At 57.2% G+C, this 17641-nt stretch overlaps 2 protein-coding genes across 2 annotated transcripts in view; one reads left to right on the top strand and one right to left on the bottom strand.

The window, feature by feature from the left end:
• Positions 1–2192: 2192 nt before the first annotated feature.
• KDELR1 (KDEL endoplasmic reticulum protein retention receptor 1) lies at positions 2193–9948 on the bottom strand. Its single transcript, XM_090259738.1, has 5 exons — positions 9663–9948; positions 8895–8995; positions 8560–8718; positions 4204–4456; positions 2193–2935 (listed from the first exon to the last, which is right to left on the bottom strand). Exons 1-5 carry the CDS (start codon positions 9751–9753, stop codon positions 2901–2903), a joined length of 639 nt encoding a protein of 212 aa, XP_090115864.1. The 5' UTR covers positions 9754–9948; the 3' UTR covers positions 2193–2900.
• A 6698-nt stretch (positions 9949–16646) lies between these two features.
• GRIN2D (glutamate ionotropic receptor NMDA type subunit 2D) overlaps positions 16647–17641 on the top strand; it is a 33605-nt gene continuing 32610 nt past the window's right edge. Inside the window, exon 1 of the mRNA XM_090259989.1 lies at positions 16647–17111. Within this exon, the coding sequence (XP_090116115.1) occupies positions 16647–17111 (465 nt within the window). The remainder of the gene's footprint in view (positions 17112–17641) is intronic.

Below are 17641 nucleotides of genomic sequence, written 5' to 3'. Positions count from 1 at the left end.
CACGCACAGGCCACAGGATGCTCCTGTCTGTAGGGCCAGGCAGGTAACCCCAGTGGGTGGAGCACCTGTTGGGTACGTAGTGGAGGCAGGGGCTGTGTCTGGGACGGGCATTCTTCTCAGCTTTCCCCGCTCAGCACACTAGGCCTGGGATGCCCAGGGCAGCGCTGTCTGATTGAATATAATGTGAGCCACAGGGTGCGGAATTTTATTTTATTTTTATTTTGCCTCTCATGTGCCCCCAACTGGGGACCTGGCCCACAACCCAGGCCTGTGCCCTCACTGGGAATCGAACCAGCGACCCTGTGGTTCGCAGGACAGCATTCAATCCACTGAGCCACACCAGCCAGGGCAGGGTGTGGAATTTTAAATAGTCTAGCAGCCACATTAAGAAAAGTAGAACAAAACAAATGAAATGTTCATGTATTTTATTTAACCCAGTATATTCAAAATATGATCAACATGTCATCAGTATAAAAAAATTATTAGCTATCTTACATTCTCTCGTACCAAGTTCTCAAAATCCTTTGCATATTTTACATCTCAGTTTGGACTCACCATATTTTAAGTGCTAATGGTAACATGTAGCTGATGGCCACCATATTGGACATCGTATCTCTAGAACCTTCTGGTTTTTCCAGAACATTTGGACATTCCTTTATGTGGATTTTTCTTTTAATGTTATGCAGGCCAAACAAAACGCACCCACACAAAGGTCACGGTGGCCTGCAGAGCATTCATTTGTTTACAAACCGGACAAAGGGACCCGAGTTGTGGGGAGTCACACGGGGGTTCGTAGTCCCTTTGCGAGGTTTCCTGTGGGGCAGGCCCCATGCTCAGTTCTAGGGCACAGAATAAACAAGACGTGGTCCCTGTGGGCCTCAGGGAAAATGGCAGCTGTGGAGTGAAGGGCGGCTCTGGGACGTGGGGAACGGGAGGACTGGCGCTCTAGTCCTCACTGTCGCTAGCTGGGTAAGCTGGGACACATCACGTAGCTCCTCTGGGCCCGAGCTGTGTCGGCTGGAAAGCTAGAGACTTGGGCCACATTGGGAGTGATGGTTTTCAGACTAAATTCCAAGAGGGCCACTTTCCAGCCCCAAATCCACCCCAGCAGCCCTGTTCCTGCATTTCCCATATCAGGCTTCTGGGCAACATTCCTCTGAACAGAAGGTCCCTTGGCTTAAGAGAAAGAACAACAAATAGTTGAAAAACCCCACAGCAGTGGCTTTTAAAACACAGAGGCTCCAGCGCCAGGAAGCCTGGGCACAAACGCCCCTCTGCCACTCGTCCTGTAAGCCTCGGTTTCCTCCTCCACAGTGACCCCTGCAGGGGTGCTGAGGGTCCGGGGAGTCCTCCATGTAACCCACACTGCCTGGCACTAACGAAATGCTCAGGAAACGCCAGCTACCTGCCTCCTAAAGCTCCCAGAGCCATCCTGCGGGAGATCTGGGGGCGGTTAAGGAAGGTCTCGGCAGACACCTAGGGAGTCTGACTAATTCTGGGACAAAACCCCAAAGCCAGGCAGGTAATGGAAGGGAAGGAAATAGGCCGGGTGTGGAGGGAGACATGGAAAATATCTCTTTCCTTCTGACTCCACAAAAACAAAAATGACATGCCAGCCCGATAATAAGTGGTAATGACCCCGGGCTGAGTCCTGGGGACTGAGGTAGAAAGCTTGGGACCGTCCTGTCCCTCAGCTCCAGCCACCTGCTGCCACCCAGAAACGAGGACCCGGCATTGTCTGGCGGATGGTTTTGTTTTGTTTTTTCCAAGAGAATCCAGGAATTCAGATTTTAATGTGAAACTAATTTTTAAAGACTGGCAATTGATCCCTTTTTTTAAAGAAAACAGAACGGCTCAACAAAATGCCAGATGAGGGTGGGATGGGGGCTGCCTGCTGGTGACCTCCGAAGGTCCTCTGTCACCCTGAGATTCAGGAGAACAGTCAGGGAAGTTCCGTGCCAAGATAGGAAGAATCTTCGAGATCTTTGTCTCCAAAGCATCTTCCCCAGTGGAACCGTGAGCAGTCAGGGTAGAGCTCAGAGTCTTGGGAAACCCAGTTTTTCATCTTCCTGCTCCTCCCAGGCCTCAGTCGCCTGCAGATGGTCAAGGGGACAAAGCGGAAGCAGAGAAGGGGGCTCCGGTGTGACCCCGCAAACGCCAGAGAGAGGGCAAGGAGTAGCGAAAGAGAGGCGTCATTTTCCTCAGTTTATTTCAAGAGAACGAAGAATCAACCATCAATTCTGTACAAAAAACATGGTGGCTGAGTCACGGTGACCCTGGAGCCAGCCCCCTAAATGCCCAAAAAACAAGGACAAGACTAAAAAACCCCAAACTCTGGGAAAAAATTATTACGAAAAATCAGGGGAGACCTTTTCTCCCCTCCTCCCGCTCCCAAGCCAAGAAGTTTGGGGGGCAGGGGCTGTGTTCACGGCCAGGGTGGGAGGTGGGAGGTCGGGAAGGCGGGTGTAGGCAGATTTAGTGTTTGGCAAACAGTGGGGTGGGGGGCAGGATCTGGAAGGGAGCTAAGAGGTTTAGGGGAGAGAAAAGATCTCCCACCCTGTGCCCCCCCCCCCCCCAGTACAGGATACTCGACACAGTTTATAAAATCGGAGCCAGAGACTAGAAGAGAAAGGAGTCATGAGTCATCAGAATCAAAAACTAAATTCGTGGAAAGATTTTTTTTTTCTTCTCTAAAAGGCAAAAAACTACAAACAGCCCAGGTCCTGAGCTCCCCAAGTCTCGGGTCCTCCACCACCCCCTGAAACCCGGCAGGAGGAAGATGGGGAGTGGGGAAAGGTTGGATCTTAAAAAAGTCACCCCTGGACAGGAAGGCTCTCCATCTCCCGTCGCCTTCCTCTGCCTCCCTCCACTGCCGAGGAGAGGGACGGCCAGGACCAGGGCTACGCTGGCAAACTCAGCTTCTTCCCCTTCAGGACTGTGAGGAGAGAAAGGGGGGCAGGCGTGACAATGGGGTCCCCCTCAGAGGGGACGGCCTCCCACACCCAGAGCAGGGATGGGCGGAGATGCGAGGAGGGTTGGCCCCAGGACCCTGGTCATAAACTGGGGAAATCAGCCAGAATTACTGGGAGGGGTGGGGGAGGCCCCTAGTCTCATCCTAGGGGCTCAGCATTGAGACTAGAGGAGCCCGTGTCTTCTAGTGATGACCTCCTCTCCCACCCCTGAAGGGCTCAGGCTGGAGGCCTTGGATGGCAAGAGGGAGCTGGGGTCCGAGGGTCTCGCAGGGCTGGACAGGCAAGACCACCTTCTGCCCCTCCCAGCCTTAACCACGAGGGGCCCAGGGCTGCCTCCCAGCCTCCGCCCTCCTGTCCCCTCTTTCCTTCACAAGGACTGACACCTGATTTCTCGGGTCTCCGCTTTCATCATCATCCTGTCTAAGAGGCCACCCCAGAGGCGCCCTGCCATGGAAGGCAGCCCCCTCACTCTCCGCAGCTGTTCGCACCCCCGGTTTCCTTTGCTCATAGCTCCACACTACTTGCATTCTCTCTCCTGACTTGCTCACCCACCATCTCCCCCCGCTGGATTTATAGGGGAGGGGAGGGCCCCATCCATCTTTGTCCCTACTGTGGCATCCCCAGAGCACAGCCCTGGCCAGGGACACAGAAAGTGCTCAATAAATGAATCAATCAATCAATCTATCTATCATAGTGGGCCTGAGTCCCTGTGGGTGAGGACAGAGATCAATGAACAAAGACAAGACCCTCCCTTCTCTGGGCGCTGCTGGGGCTGGGAACATGGGAATTCAGGTGTTTTTATGGGTGTGGGACTGACACCTACAGATCTGGAACCTCAGGGCAGGAGGGCTTAGGACAAATAGCGAAAGAGAAAAAGTCAGAGGCCACTTCGCCCCTCTCTGTCCTGTCGCCTCTTCCCGCAAATGCCCAAGGGCCGGGGAGAGGGACGTCTGGTCTCTGTGTGACCCAAGGAGAAAGCACCGGTGTGCAGGAAGGCAGCCCCTGCCACCTCGCTCTCTTCCCTCAGGGATGTGGGGGCTGAGGAGAGCGGCTCCTTGGTCCTCAGGGAGGCCAGGGCTGGGGGGCTGAATTCCTAGGAGGGAGGGGGTCCTGGAGCCCCCGGACAGGGGAGAGGAAGCCGTCCCTTCCCTGAGAGATCCAGCGCTGGGGCGATGGAGGGCGAGAACTGGGGAGGGGGCAGGACCCCTATGGCCGGCTCCATGCTGGCTACCTTTGGTGATGTAGAGGTAGAAGAAATCGCAGTAGAGGACCGTCTGGACCAGGCCGGCCACGATGGCAATGAGGTCAAAGAAGCCCTCGAAGTGGTAGCGCCAGATCCAGTTGAAGAGATAGAGCGTGCGGTAGACACCCAGCGCGAACAGGTAGTGGCTGGTGATGGTCTCCGCCTCGCCCGTCTTGCTCACCATGAAGAGCTGCGGCAGGATGGCCACCGACTCCAGGTAGATGGAGAAGGTCCAGAGGATCTGCAGGGAGGAAGCAGAGCAGGGGCAGAGGGCAGGACGAGGCGGGAGGGGGCAGGGCGGGAGAGAAGGCAGATGGGGGGGAGGGCCGCAGACGGTGATGCCGGAGAGGAGGCCGGAGAGGAGAACGGACGGCACCGCCCACCAGCAGCCTTGCTGTGTGCCAGACAGCGCCCTGCCCGGCCCGCGCGGGTCCCCATTTCATCCCCAGCACGACCCCACGAGGGAGGTGCTGTCATTAGCGCCCCCATTCTACAGAGGAGGAAACGAGCCCAGACACGGAAAGAGATTTGCCCAAAACCGTGCAGCCAGCAAGTGGCGGAGCTGGGATGCAAACCAAGGGTTCGGAGTCGGCGCTCGTGAGCACTTGCCAATGATGCCTCTCTAAACGGCGAACCCGGCAGGAATCTTGGCTCTGACACTTCCCTTCTGTGAGATCTTGGGCAAGAAACCCAGATTCTCCAAGTCTCTGCTTATCTCTAAAATGGATATCTAGCCCTGGCTGGTGCGGGTTCAGCCCCGGCCTGTGAACCAAAAAGGTCACCAGTTCGATACCGAGTCAGGACACAGGCCTGGGTTGCGGGCCTGGTCCCCCCAGGGGGCGTGCGAGAGGCAACAGGTCGATGTATCTCACACTGATGTTTCTTTTTCTCCCTCCCTTCCCCTCTCTCAAAATAAATAAAGTATTTGAAAATAAAGTAAAATTGATATCTAAATGATTTTCCTGCTCTTGTAGGGGCGACATTCTATGGGCAACCTTTAGAGACATAAATCAAAACATGTCACTCCCTGGCTTAAACCCATCCAGTAGCGACTTCTTATCGCAACCAGAATAAAATCCAAATCTAACCTTGGTCTTCAAGGCCCTCCCCAACCAATCCTCATCTCCTAGTCCCTTCCCTCAATCTTGGGGCTGCAGCCGGGCCTTCTGTCCGGCCCTGCATCATGCCAGGCTTTCTGCCCCAGGGCCTTTGCACTGGCTATTCCCGCAGCTCTTTCCCCAGACTATCATATTCTGCCTCCCCCACTTTCTTCCAGGCTCAGCCTATCAGTCACCTCCTGAGAGAGGTCTTCCCTGACCACCATCCCCCCAGGACTGTCACATCACCTTGTCTCATCTCTTTCCTGGCACCCCTCACCAGAATGTGAGCCATGAGGCTCAGGATCCTCCCTCTTGTTCACACCACGGCCCCACCCGTGGCACAATGCCTGGCACATATTCGATGTCTGAATGACTGAGTGAGTGAATGGGAATGAGCTCCCATGTGCTTGTCACAGGCCACTGTTTAGGGACCGGTGAGAGTCATCACTCAAGAGCAGGAGAGCAGGAAGAAGAACCTACAGACATCGGTTGGCCCCTTTTCAGTCCTCTGCAACCTTAAAGTCCCATCTGGGGTGGCTTGTGATCCGCAGACACACCAAAACCTCCCCTCAGAGAACAAGGCCAGGTGGCAGGTCTGCCTCCTCCTCAGTTGCTTTGGTTTGTGGGAGGGAAGTGAGGCGCATCAGAACATATTCATAACAACATGTGCTTATATGGCATTTCCTATGAAGCACTGCTGCCCGAACCTGACAGGTGTGAACGGGCTACTGCCTTCCCCTATCAGGTATGTCCTATTCTTATCCCCATTGTACAGATGAAGAGATTGAGGCTCGAGGTCACACAGCTAAAATGTGGGTAGATTCCTACCCAGGAAGCTGGACTCCAGAGTTTGCTCCCATAACCATTCAGAATCCTCCAGCAAGGCTCTTAGCAAATCAGGTTAGTGGAAACTCTCGGAAAAGCTACCAAGTAAATTGATGCACACCCAACTGTTACCCCTGAAACACCCTTGGGACTAGAATCACAGTGTACGGGGATATGGGAGGTTATGTGTTAATATCACATTTATTTTTATCTATTCATGACGTCTGAAATTTTAAATAGTCTCCTTCTATGATTAAAAAATAATGTTTTGAGCCCTGCCTGGTGTGGCTCAGTGGATTGAGCGCCGACCTGCAAACCAAAAGGTTGACAGTTTGATTCCCAGTCAGGGCACAAGCCTGGGTTGTGGGCCAGGTCCCCAGCTGGGGGTGCATGAGAGGCAACCGAAAGACATCGATGTTCCTCTCCCTCTCTTTATCCCTTCCTTCCCCCTCCTCTCTAAAAGTAAATAAATAAAATATTTTAAAAAATAGTAATAATAATGTTTTGAGTATGCACCAACTAAGAGCATAGCCTTTGAAAGCAGGCAGACCTCGGTTCAATCGCTGTGAGCTCTCTCCTGAGCCTCACCCTACTTTTCCAGAAGTGAGGATGAGGATGTCTGCTTCCCCGGGTGGCTGCAGGATCAGACAGGATGACGGCGTATTTAGAATGGCCAGCATGGAGCCAGACGCTCAGTCAGCACCGATACTTCGCACAAGTGAACTCCCCCCTCTGAATGAGGGAACCAAAAGAACCGGAGTCAAAAGGCCTGGGTTCTGGTCTGGCACATTCCACCTGCAGCAAGCCCCACTGCCTCCCCCAGCCTCAGTCTCTCCCTCTGCGAAACGGGCCAGTTTGGGTGAGTGCTTCAGGTTGGGTGGTGACGATATGCTTTGCAAAGTGCAGGGCCTGCAGCCAAGTCCGGCATTCCCACCACAGCACGGCGCAGCTTTCTGCTGATGTGTGGGCCAAAAGTCCCCGCCCCCCCGCCCCATCAGTTTTGTCTGGCATACAAGGTGCTTTTACAAATATATTTTGAATCTGTGGTCCAAATTTTAAAGCAAGATCTAGCAGGAAAACTCCTGAGAACATCAGCCCTGGTTGGTGTGACTTAGTGGATTGAGCACCGATCTGGTAACCAGCCAGCTCAATTCCCAGTCAGGGCACATGCCTGGGTTGTGGGCCAGGTCACAGGTTGGGGGTGTGTGAGAGGTACTGATCACACTGATGTTTCTCCCCCTCTTTCTCCTTCCCTCCCCTTCTCTCTAAAAATAAATAAAATCTTTAAAAGAAAACAGCCCATCTGGCCACTTAGGGCCAGCTTCCTATAAGGCAGGAGAGCACGGATTTAGCACAGACCCTCCCCAAAATTCCTCCCAGGACTTTGTACAGGTGCCATCAAAATGCCACAAAATAAAAACCATGACAGCTAATGTGGAGGAGGAAAAGTACCAGCAAAGTACTAAACACTTCAGTCACTGAAGAAACATTAACATAGAACTTCCTGCCCTGGCTGGTATTGCTCAGTGGATTGAGCCCCAGCCTGCAAACCAAAAGATCATAGGTTCGATTCCTTGTCAGGGAACACGCCTGGATTGTAGGCCACATTCCCCAGTTGGGGGCGTGTGTGAGAGGCAACCATTCAATGTGTCTTTCACATATTGATGTTTCTCTCCTTCTTTCTCCCCTTTTCCCCTCTCTCTAAGAGTAAATAAATAATTTTTTTTTAAAAAAAGAACTTCTTCACTGTGCTTTACCAATATCAACCCCTCATTAGAACCTCTGAGGTAGAAATTGATTATCCCCATTTTACAGACAAGGAAACTGAAGTGCAGAGAAACTGACTTGCCCAAAGTACCCACAGCTGCTAAGTGGGCTTCGAATCCCTGCTCTCTGATTCTAGAGTCTATGTGTTTAACTGCTAGGCGATACTGTATAATCTCAGTAAATCCTGACGTGACCTGATCTCAACTCTATAAATAAGGAAAGTGAGGCACAGAGAGGTCTGCTCACATGCCCAAAGTCACACTAATAGAAAGTCGCAGATCTGGGATTCAAATCCAAGAAGCCTGGCTTCAGAGGCCCTGTTCCCAATTCTTGAGCTGTTCACTAGTCAACTGACCTTGAATGAGTCATTTAGACTCCCTAAGCCTCAGTTTCCTCATCTGCAAAATGAGGCTGCTGTGAAAAGTCATGGCTTAATGTACGTGAAATACTTAGAGCAGCGTCTGGCACATGGAGTGGCTGCTGCTATTGCATTACTATCACCTGATTTCAGAGCCCATGCACTGAACCTCATGTCCTAAAATAAGGAAGTTTCAGCAAAGCTTGCAGAAGGAAGCCTTTGAGAGGGTCCACTGTCAATAGCTGTTCTGCCACGGCCCATCCCCCACTACAGGGACCCTGCCAGGTAGCCTACCTCGAGAGGGGTAAAGTCATGGTTGACCAGGAATGCAAGGATGGCCGTGGGAACAACAAGAAACTCCACCCGGAACGTGTCGTGGTTCCCATCATAGGTGGCTTTGAACTTGCTGTAAATCATCCAGACTGTGGTGAAGGAGCAGGCAATATAGACCACCTGTTGAGGGGAGGATGAGGAGGGCATGTCAGCTCACAGCAGGGGCCTGTGCCCCCTCCCCCCCCCCAGTAGGCTGTCCCCGGAGTCTGGAACTCCAGCCCCTTCTCCCTCAGACCCAGGAGTCTGAGACCCACACTCTCCCCCAGAAGGGCCCAGCCGGTGGGGAAGTGCTTTACCTTCATGCACGTGTTGTACAGTGAGATGTAGTTGGTGAAAAGGTCCAGGTAGCGGGCCGTGAACACCACAGCAAACAGGACCTGGCTCTTCCCCGAAATCCCTGTGGTGCGGAGAGTGGGGGGAGTCTGGGGGTGGACTGAACGGGGAATAAACCTCGGCCCAGCGCCTGGGAAGAGCCTGGAAGCAGCTCCAGAGCGCAGTTGTCCCTGGAGGCCTCCCCAGCCCGCCCTGCCTGAGCAGGGCCCTTTCCCACCGCCCACAGCCAGGGGGCAGCCCGGCTCCAGAGCTACTCCAGCCCGAGGCTCGGTCCCAGACTAGGCCTCACGGCCACCCCCGGTCCCCTCAGGGTCCTGCCAAGTCTAGACCTCAGGTGGGGCCTCAGGAAAACCCTCCTTGACCTCAGCGCCCCCAGAACCTGTCGCCTCCCTCCTGCTCTCTTCCTGGCCGCCACGGTCCACGTCACCAACTCCCAGCCACCTCCCTGCCTGCCACGGGTCCCTGTTCAAACCCCGGAACACGCTGCCTCCCACAGCGGGGCCGGGGGAGGCTAAACTAGGTGCCAGGGGCCACCCCCACCAAACTGTATGCACCCCCAGTCTGGTGAAGGGAGCTGACCCCCAGGTGACCCCGGACCTGGGCGGGGGTGTCCCCAGCAAGGGGGAGGGGGAGGGGGAGGGACCCGTCCCCCTAGTGCCTCCAAACCCTTCCCCGGGTCGTGGAATGCCCCCGCGCTCTCCCCCGCACTCCCGCGCCCGCGGGCGTCTCACCGGCACACGAGCGGGACTTCCAGATTTTGAGCAGTAGCAAAATGATGGCTAGGAGGTGGGAGAGGTCTCCCAGGAATCGGAAGAGATTCATGGTTGGGGGGGTCTGGCGGGGCTGGAGGGAGGCAGGCTGCTGGGGGACTGCCCCCCGGGGCGGCTGTTCTGGCCGGGCGGCTGGGCTGGAGGACAGGAGAGGGGCCCTCGGGTGGGCTCCGCTCCTGGGAGGGGGCTCTTGGAGGGGGAGCCGAAGCGGGAGCTGGTGGCGGAGCTGGAGCTGGGAAGAGGGAGAGGGCGGGAGGGGGAGGAGTCCGGGCGGGAGGCTCCGCCCCAGAGGGCGGAGTCCCGGCTCTCTGGCGCCCCCTACCCTGCACCAGCCGGCTTGCAGCGTCGGTGCTGAATGCACCCCGAAGACCGACTCCTAGAAATTTGCGGGTTCACGGGGATCTGAAACTCCCAAACCTGGCACCTGCTCCCCTAAGCAGTCTGTGTCCACCTGTGCCCTTGACAACGATTAGGGAGGCTGGTCTCTGAGCTTGAAAAATCCTAGACAGCGATCCAGAGGCTGCCTTTTCATGGGCCTCAAGCTCTAATCCACCCAAAGGGCAAGAAAGCAGCCCCCAGCGCTACCCTCAGACCCAGGAGTCCAGCACCCCAACGCCTTCCCAGGACACGGAAGTCCAAGCTACCAGCCTCCTCTCATCCCAGGACCCAGAAGCTCAGTGTCCTAGCCCCCACCTCCCAGGAATTGGAACCCCCCCCCCAGCCCCTCGCATCTCAGGACCCAGTAGTCCAGTCTCCCACTCTCCTCCCCTCCTAGGACTCAGGAGTACAAGCATCCAACCCCCTCCTTCCCCAGGACCCAGAAGTATGGAACCCCTCCCCCTTCCATCCCCAGGACCCAGGAGTTCAGGTCCCCAGCCCTCCTTCCTAGGGTCCCACTTCAACCATCTTGTGTTTCCAGCATCTTGACCCAGGAACCTAGGAGCACAATTCCTTCCTCCCTCTGAGACCCACAAATTCAGGTCCCAGGTCTCTTCTATTTCAAGAATATAAGCCTTCACCTCTGCTCTCTCAGACCCTGAAGGCAGCAGCCCACTGCCCAAGCTCCAGCCCCAAATCCAGGATTGCCCCTCGCAGGCGTGTGCGAGCACAGGCGCGCACGGGCACGCGCGCGCACTCCTCGCCTCTGCCCTCAGGAGCCCAACACTATGGAAGTGCTGGGCCCAGCCCGTCTAGCAGGCGCGGTAGGAACTGGGCAGCTGGTCTTGAGGGACCTGAGAAGGCCAGGCTTTGTCTGCTAGGAGTAGATGCTGCTTTCCTCCTGGATGTCCGAGTACCCACAGGTAATGTAGGCCAAGACCTCTCAATAAAATAAGGGGTTCAGAGATATGAATTCCTCAGAGGGATGCGTACATGAGCCTTGGATTAGTGGACCCCTGACGGTAGTTTGTGATAGGGCAGTGGTTCTGAACCTTCCTAATGCCACGACCCTTTAATACAGTTCCTCATGTGTGGTGACCCCCAACCATAAAATTACTTTTGTTGCTATTTCATAACTGTAATTTTGCTACTGTTATGAATCATAATGTAAATATGCAGGATGTGTTTTCATTGTTACAAATTGAACATAATTAAAACATAGTGATTAATCACAAAAACAATATGTAATTATATATGTGTTTTCCGATGGTCTTAGGTGACCCCTGTGAAAGGGTCATTTGACCCCCCAAAGGGGTCGTGACCCACACACAGGTTGAGAACCGCTGTGCTAGAGGGTCAGGTTGTCTGAGTGCTTAAAAGGGAATCGGGCCTGGAGGAGGGGTCCTGCATTACTGAGTACCGGTGGAGAAGGGAACCAGGGGGTGGACTCCTGGGTCTGGGGGGTGGCTGGATCCCTGGGTCCTGGGGGAGGAGTAGGGTGGAGGCCTGGGCTTTTGGGTCCTGGGGGAAGAGGGTCTAGGGGCCTGGAGTCCTGGGTCCTGAGGGAGGAAGAGCTGGGGGCCTAATTTCCTGGGTCTGAGTGAAGAAGGCACCAGTCACCTGAAGTCCTAGGTCTGAGCAAGGGGGCTGGAGGCCTGGACTTTTGGGTGCTGGGGAAGAAGGGGTGTGGGATTTGATTTTCTCGCTTTGAGAGAGGAAGAGGCTGGGAGCCTGGACCTCTGGCCTCACAGAGACTTAGGTTTCAAGCTTGGCCTTCTGGATCAATATAAGCCAAAAGCTAGGTCCTAGCATGCTGGAGACCAAAGTCGGTGAATGGCCTCCTGCTTCTGAAGCCTCAAAGTGGGGAGGGAGCAGAGGACAGCAAGAACCGCCCCCCAGCCGTGAAGTCCAGGTCCAAACCTGATGTCTCAGTGCCAGATTCTGAGTCCCTGCCTGCTCCCACTCCCCCCCCCCCTTTTTTATTTGCAGCCCCTCGCCCTGTTGTCCCAGGAGGAAGGCAGAGGCTGGGCGCTGGGGGGTGGGGGGCAGCCCCCTCCCCCAGCCCTGGCAGGAGGAGGGGTCCCCAGGGAGGCCACGAGGGGGGCTGTGGATCTCCCGGCAGGGGCGGACGGGGACTGAATGTTAATCGCATCCCGAGTGAGTGTGTGTGTGTGAGAACAGAGCGAGTGTGCGAGTCCCTCCCGCTCCGGCTCCTTCAAGCCGCGGCCGCAGCGGCACCCTCCGCCCGCAGCCTCCCTCGGCCATCCGTACCCAGCTGAGGGGGGTGTTGGCCTGGGCGGGTCCGCCCGGCCCCCAGGGGTCTCTCGTGCATCTGCCATCTGCCCGGTGAGGATCTGTGGGTCCGGGTGTCTGGGGCTGCGCTGGTGGAGGGGGGGGTGTGTCTGTACGGGCTGCGGCGGGCGGCAAGGGAGGGAGGGTCTGCCTGTCTGTACCGACCCTGAGCAGCCTCCTGGGTGCCGCTGGGCCCCCCGGTTTCCTCCCGCCAGCCCCAAACCCGAATGGATGGTGTGTACCTGGGCTCTGTGCCTCTTGCCTGCGTCCGGCTGGGCGTCTGGCGTCCCTGGCTGCCTGAGTGTCCTCCTGTCTGTCGCACAGCCCCTGACGGCACTGGCAGTCCGGCCCCCATCGGACCCCTGCGTGTGTGTGTGCGCGCGTGTGTGTGTGTCTCCCTCCTCAAGCTCCGGGGGTGTTGAAGGGAATCCCAGGGAAGTGAGGTTGTGCGTGTGTGCGTGTGTCTGTGTGTTTCTGCCTGGGTTTCAGAGTGGGGGCGCCTGGGGGGGTGTCTAGAGGTGGCCAAGCAGAGAAGGGGCAAGCAGTTCCCCAGAGAGGCATCTCCCGCCCCTCACACAAGCACATAGATCAGCCACTGGCTTCAGAGGTGACCCAGACAGACAGACAGACACAGACGCTGGTGGAGAGGGGGGCGCTGAGGGCACAAAGGGGGGGGTGCGAATGAGCCAAGGAGAGGCGGGACTGGACACATGGACAGGGTGGGGGGAGGAGCCCGGGCTGAAGCAGCAGAGGGGGGCACCCAGGGTGGGCAGAGGGGGATCCCCACGGGATCGGGGCGGTGAGAGGACACCCCGACAGCCTCCGCAATGTCCGGGGCCCAACTTCCAGCGCAACATGTGTAGCGGCGTCCTCGCCTAGTCGGGGTGGCCGCAACCTTGGGGGACAGACAGGGCAGGACGGACCGAAGAAGAGGAGGGCGAGCCGGAGCCAGGGACAAGCAGGAGGCCCCCGCTGTGCCCGCTGCCGCCCCAGGGCCTGGCCCCCCAGCGGCTCTCTGAGCCCTCCGCGGAATCTTCGGGTCGCTGGACTCCGGGTTCCGGTCCTAGCCCCCCCGCAATTCCCCCCACAGAACAGGGTCATGAAAAGGTAAGTCCGGGGTAGGGGCTGAGGGGGTGGGGGTGGAGACGTGGACCCCCAGATCTAGGACAGGGAAAGTTGGCTCTGGGCCTCAGGGAAGGAGGAGGATTGAATAATGAGCACGGATCTTTGCCCCCCCTGCCCCCCCCAGCTCCCTTGTCTCTTGGGGACTCTCCTCTGCTCCCTCTCTTTCTCGGTCTCTGAGTCCCTTTTTCCCGGTTCTCTACACCTTAGGCTTCCTACCCCCCCCCCGATTTCCCTGACACTTTGCTCTCTCTACCCAGCCCCATCTACCTGACACCCCTATATCTATCCCCATCTCTCCACCTCACCTTCCCTCTGCACCCCCTGCCTGCATCAATCCCCCCCCCCCCCGCATGCCGGTCGGTCCCTCTCCCTCTCTCCTCTCTCTCTGCCCTCCCTTCTCAGAGCTATGAGTCTGCTATTAATACCCCTGCCAAGGACCTTGAGGGCATCCAGGCCCCGGCACCCCTCACCCCAAGCTCCCACCCCTTCCTCAAGGTTCTGGAACACCCTTCCAGCCTTATCTGAGCACCGGGATGCGGGTGGGGAGAGAATGGTGTTGTAGGTGGGGGGAGCGGACGCCGTCTGCAGCACGATGCGAGGGGGGGCGGGCTGTTGATCAAAGTGGCCTCTCCTCTCGGCTCTTCTGTGATGGACTGGGGGGGAGTGACGGAGATAAGGACACCCTAGGAATCTCTAGCACCCTCCTCCTCCTCAGCTCGGGGGACAGGCTGTGCTTTGGACAGGACCAGAGTAGGGCAGATGGGGAGGCTGGTGCTGAGGGGTGCCCAGGATGTTGGGACTGATGGGGTTTGAGGCAAAAGGGGGACATTAAGGGAGGAGAGGGCCAGGGGCCTGGACTCCTGGTTTCTGGGCATAGTGAAGTCTGGGCACCTGGATTTCTGAGTCTAGAGACAGGAGGGAGCTGGGACCCTGGCACCCTGGGAAAAGGACGGAATTGAGCACTGGACTCCTGGGTCCTGGGCAAGGAGGGAGCTGAGAGCCAGGACTTCTGAGTCTATTGGAGAACTTGGAGGGTAGGGCTTCTGCATCTGAGGGAGGAGGGGGCTGGGGCTTCATCTTCTGAGTCCCTGACAGGGTAGGGGACCAGACTCTTTGGCCCCATGGGGATGGGAGTGGAGCCTGAGACTCATGAAGAGGTGGAGATTGGGGGCCTGGACATGATCCCTGAAGGTGCAGGTTCTGGGCATTGGGCCTCTTGAGTCCCCTGGCAGCTGGGCATGCTGCTTCTCAGTTCCTGAGGGGCGGGAGACTGCCCTCCGAATCCCTCATGGGAGAAGACTGGGCGCCCAGCCTCTTTAGAAGGGTGGAGCTGTTCTCCTGGGCCTCGGCAGGGAGTAGGACCCTGGGGTCCCCAAGGGCAGAGGCCAGGCAGGGGTGGGTCTGAGAGGCAGAGGAGGGATTGAGGAGTGAGCAGCCACCAGGAATGGAGGAGAGCGGAGTGTTAACCCTGCCGGGGGCCAGGCCACAGCTGTGGATTATTTTGGGGCAGAGAGGGGGGCTATTCTGAGCGCTGATTGAACCAGCTGCTTGGGGAAGGGCAGAGGAGAGGAGGGACATGGGGAGCTAAAATTTGAGAGGGACAGGCATCCTAAGAGCCCCCACCCCCATTCCTGGGAAGACAGTGGCCCAGGATCTCTGGGAAGGTGGGTGGGGTGTCGGGGGAGGCCTCTGGGCAGGAGAGGAGGGTGTGGGCCTTTCCCCCACTCTGGGTTGTCAGTGGGGTAGAGAGGCCTGTGCTACCATGGCAACCGGACAGCCTGATTGACAGCCAAGAGAAAACCCTTCCCTGTCTGGACCCTCACTCCTTCAGTAAGCCCCTAATGCAGGATGTAATCTCACTCTGGGAACCAGGAGTCCAGGCCCCCCATTGCCCTCCTCCCTCAGGCCCACAAGCCAGAAGTCTGGGCTCCTAGCCCGACCACCCTAGACAGCTAGTACTCAACAGGGGACACAGGAAGAGATGCTGTATTTCCTCTAATTTACTAAATTGCTCTGGGCTGGGAGCCAGGGACCCCTGTCCCCCAGCTCTCCACAGCTGTGCCACCCAACCCCACAACCCACCCTGGGCCTGGGTTGGGCCGTGACTCTCCTTCCAGCTCTTACTGAGAACGGAGGAACAGGGACAGGAGTAAAGGGGTGAAAATGAGCTGGGGGTTGTAGTCTAGGTGAGGGAAGGGTCAAGGGGGCATTTTTCTCTCCTTAGGATGCCCCACTAATTTCTTTTTTCTTTCTCTTCCCCCACACACCTGACCCCTTTTCCCTTTCTCATCTTTTTCCCCCTTCACTTTTTTTTTTCCCTTTTATTTTTGATCCCTCCTGCCACTCTCCTTCCCGGCCTTCCTTTCATGTCTGTGCTGGGCACCTCCCTGGCGGGGGTCCTCGCTATTTCTGTCTTCCTGTTTTCTGTCTGCTCTGCCTGCCTCCTCCCTCAATCTCTAATTCTGCCTGGTTCTCCATCTCTTGTGTGCTTGTCTCTTGGTGGCTGTGGGGTCTCTGTCTTCCTGGGTTTCTTTCCATCTTCCTCTCTGCCCAACTTACATCTCTTATCTCTCCTGTCTTCCTTCATCCATCTCGGCATCTCTCCTGACCTCCCTACTATTCCCTCCTTATTTGTCACTCCGTACTATCTCTCGGCCTCATCTCCCTGTCTCTTCTTCCATCTCTCTCCTGATTTCTGTTGTGCTCTCTCCCTATCGCTCCATTGTTTATACCTCTTTTCCCATCTCTGGGTCTCTCCTGCTCCCATCTCTGTGGGTCTGTTTCCCACCTGTCCTGTCTCATCGTCCTCCGCATCCTGTACCTTGTCTCTTCCCCACCTCGTATCTTCCCTGTCCCCATTACTCCCCATCTGGATCTCTCCCTCTGCCTGAGTCTCTCCGTCTCTCTTACTCCAACCTTTCCCTCTCCTCCCTGTCTCTGCGTCTCTCCCTCCCTGTATCTCCTCATCCTCGTGTATCTCTTTCCGTATCTTGTCTCCTTGTCTCTGTCTTCCCACCACTGTGACTCTCACTTATTTGTGTCTTTTTCTGCTCCCGGTGTCTTCCCGTCTCTGTGTGCCCCTCCCCTTCCTCCTCCTGTGTCCCACCCCGACCCTGGTGCTCAGAGGCCGCCCGGCGGGGCCCGCAGGTGATGCGCGGCGCCGGTGGCCCCGGCGGCCCTCGGGGCCCCGCTAAGATGCTGCTGCTGCTGGCGCTGGCCTGCGCCAGCCCGTTCCCGGAGGAAGTGCCGGGGCCGGGTGGGGCCGGCGGGCTCGGCGGGGGCCCCGGCGGGGCGCGGCCGCTCAACGTGGCGCTCGTGTTCTCGGGGCCCGCGTACGCTACCGAGGCAGCCCGCTTAGGCCCAGCCGTGGCTGGGGCCGTGCGCAGCCCGGGCCTGGACGTGCGGCCGGTGGCGCTGGTGCTCAACGGCTCGGACCCGCGCAGCCTGGTGCTGCAGCTCTGCGACTTGCTGTCGGGGCTGCGCGTGCACGGCGTCGTCTTCGAGGACGATTCACGCGCACCCGCCGTCGCGCCCATCCTTGACTTCCTCTCGGCACAGACCTCGCTGCCCATCGTGGCCGTGCACGGCGGCGCCGCGCTCGTGCTCACGCCCAAGGTGCGCGCGACCTGCGGGTGGGGACTGGGACCAGAGGCGAGGGGCGGGGCCAGAAGCGAGGGGCGGGATGAAGGGCGGGGCTTGGAGGGTCAGCTTCTGGGACCCGCCAGATGGTAGGGCTCAGGTCTAGGTGAGGGCGGGGCTAACTTGAAGGGACGTGGTCTATAGGTGGGGGGGGTCTGCCTGGGGACTCATGTAGAAGTAGGGTCTGAGAGAGGCCAGTCAGTTTATGGAGAGGGTTGAGGATTCTAGGGAAGAGGTGAGTCAAGGGAGAGCGTGGGATCTGGGGAAGAGGCGGGACCGGCCATCGAGGGGCGGGACTGGGAACGAAAAAGGACCTGCCTGAGATGACAAGATCTGAGGGAGGGGTGGGATCTGGTATCAGCAAGGTAGGAGTCACTTGGAAAAGAATGGAGTTCAGAGAGGGGTGAGGTCTAGTAAGGAGGCAGGACCCGAGAAAGTAGGGACAGGGACGAGGAAAGAGGGGTATCGGTTACTGAGGGACAGGGAGGCTCGGCCAGCTGAACATG

The sequence above is a fragment of the Furipterus horrens genome, unplaced genomic scaffold, assembly GCF_987537825.1.
Source record: "Furipterus horrens unplaced genomic scaffold, mFurHor1.1.pri manual_scaffold_13, whole genome shotgun sequence".
In the NCBI taxonomy this organism is placed as follows: Eukaryota; Metazoa; Chordata; class Mammalia; order Chiroptera; family Furipteridae; genus Furipterus; species Furipterus horrens.
The sequence above is the reverse complement of the archived record's forward strand: the minus strand, read 5'-3'. Positions and strand labels throughout refer to the sequence as shown.

Coding starts and splice junctions, on each gene's coding strand:
- KDELR1 (XM_090259738.1), bottom strand. CDS start 9,753: ATGAATCTCTTCCGATTCCTGGGAGACCTCTCCCACCTCCTAGCCATC. Junction 8,719..8,894: donor TGTACAACACGTGCATGAAG/GTAAAGCACTTC, acceptor TCCCCTCAACAG/GTGGTCTATATTGCCTGCTC. Junction 2,936..4,203: donor CTACCTCTACATCACCAAAG/GTAGCCAGCATG, acceptor CTCTCCTCACAG/TCCTGAAGGGGAAGAAGCTG.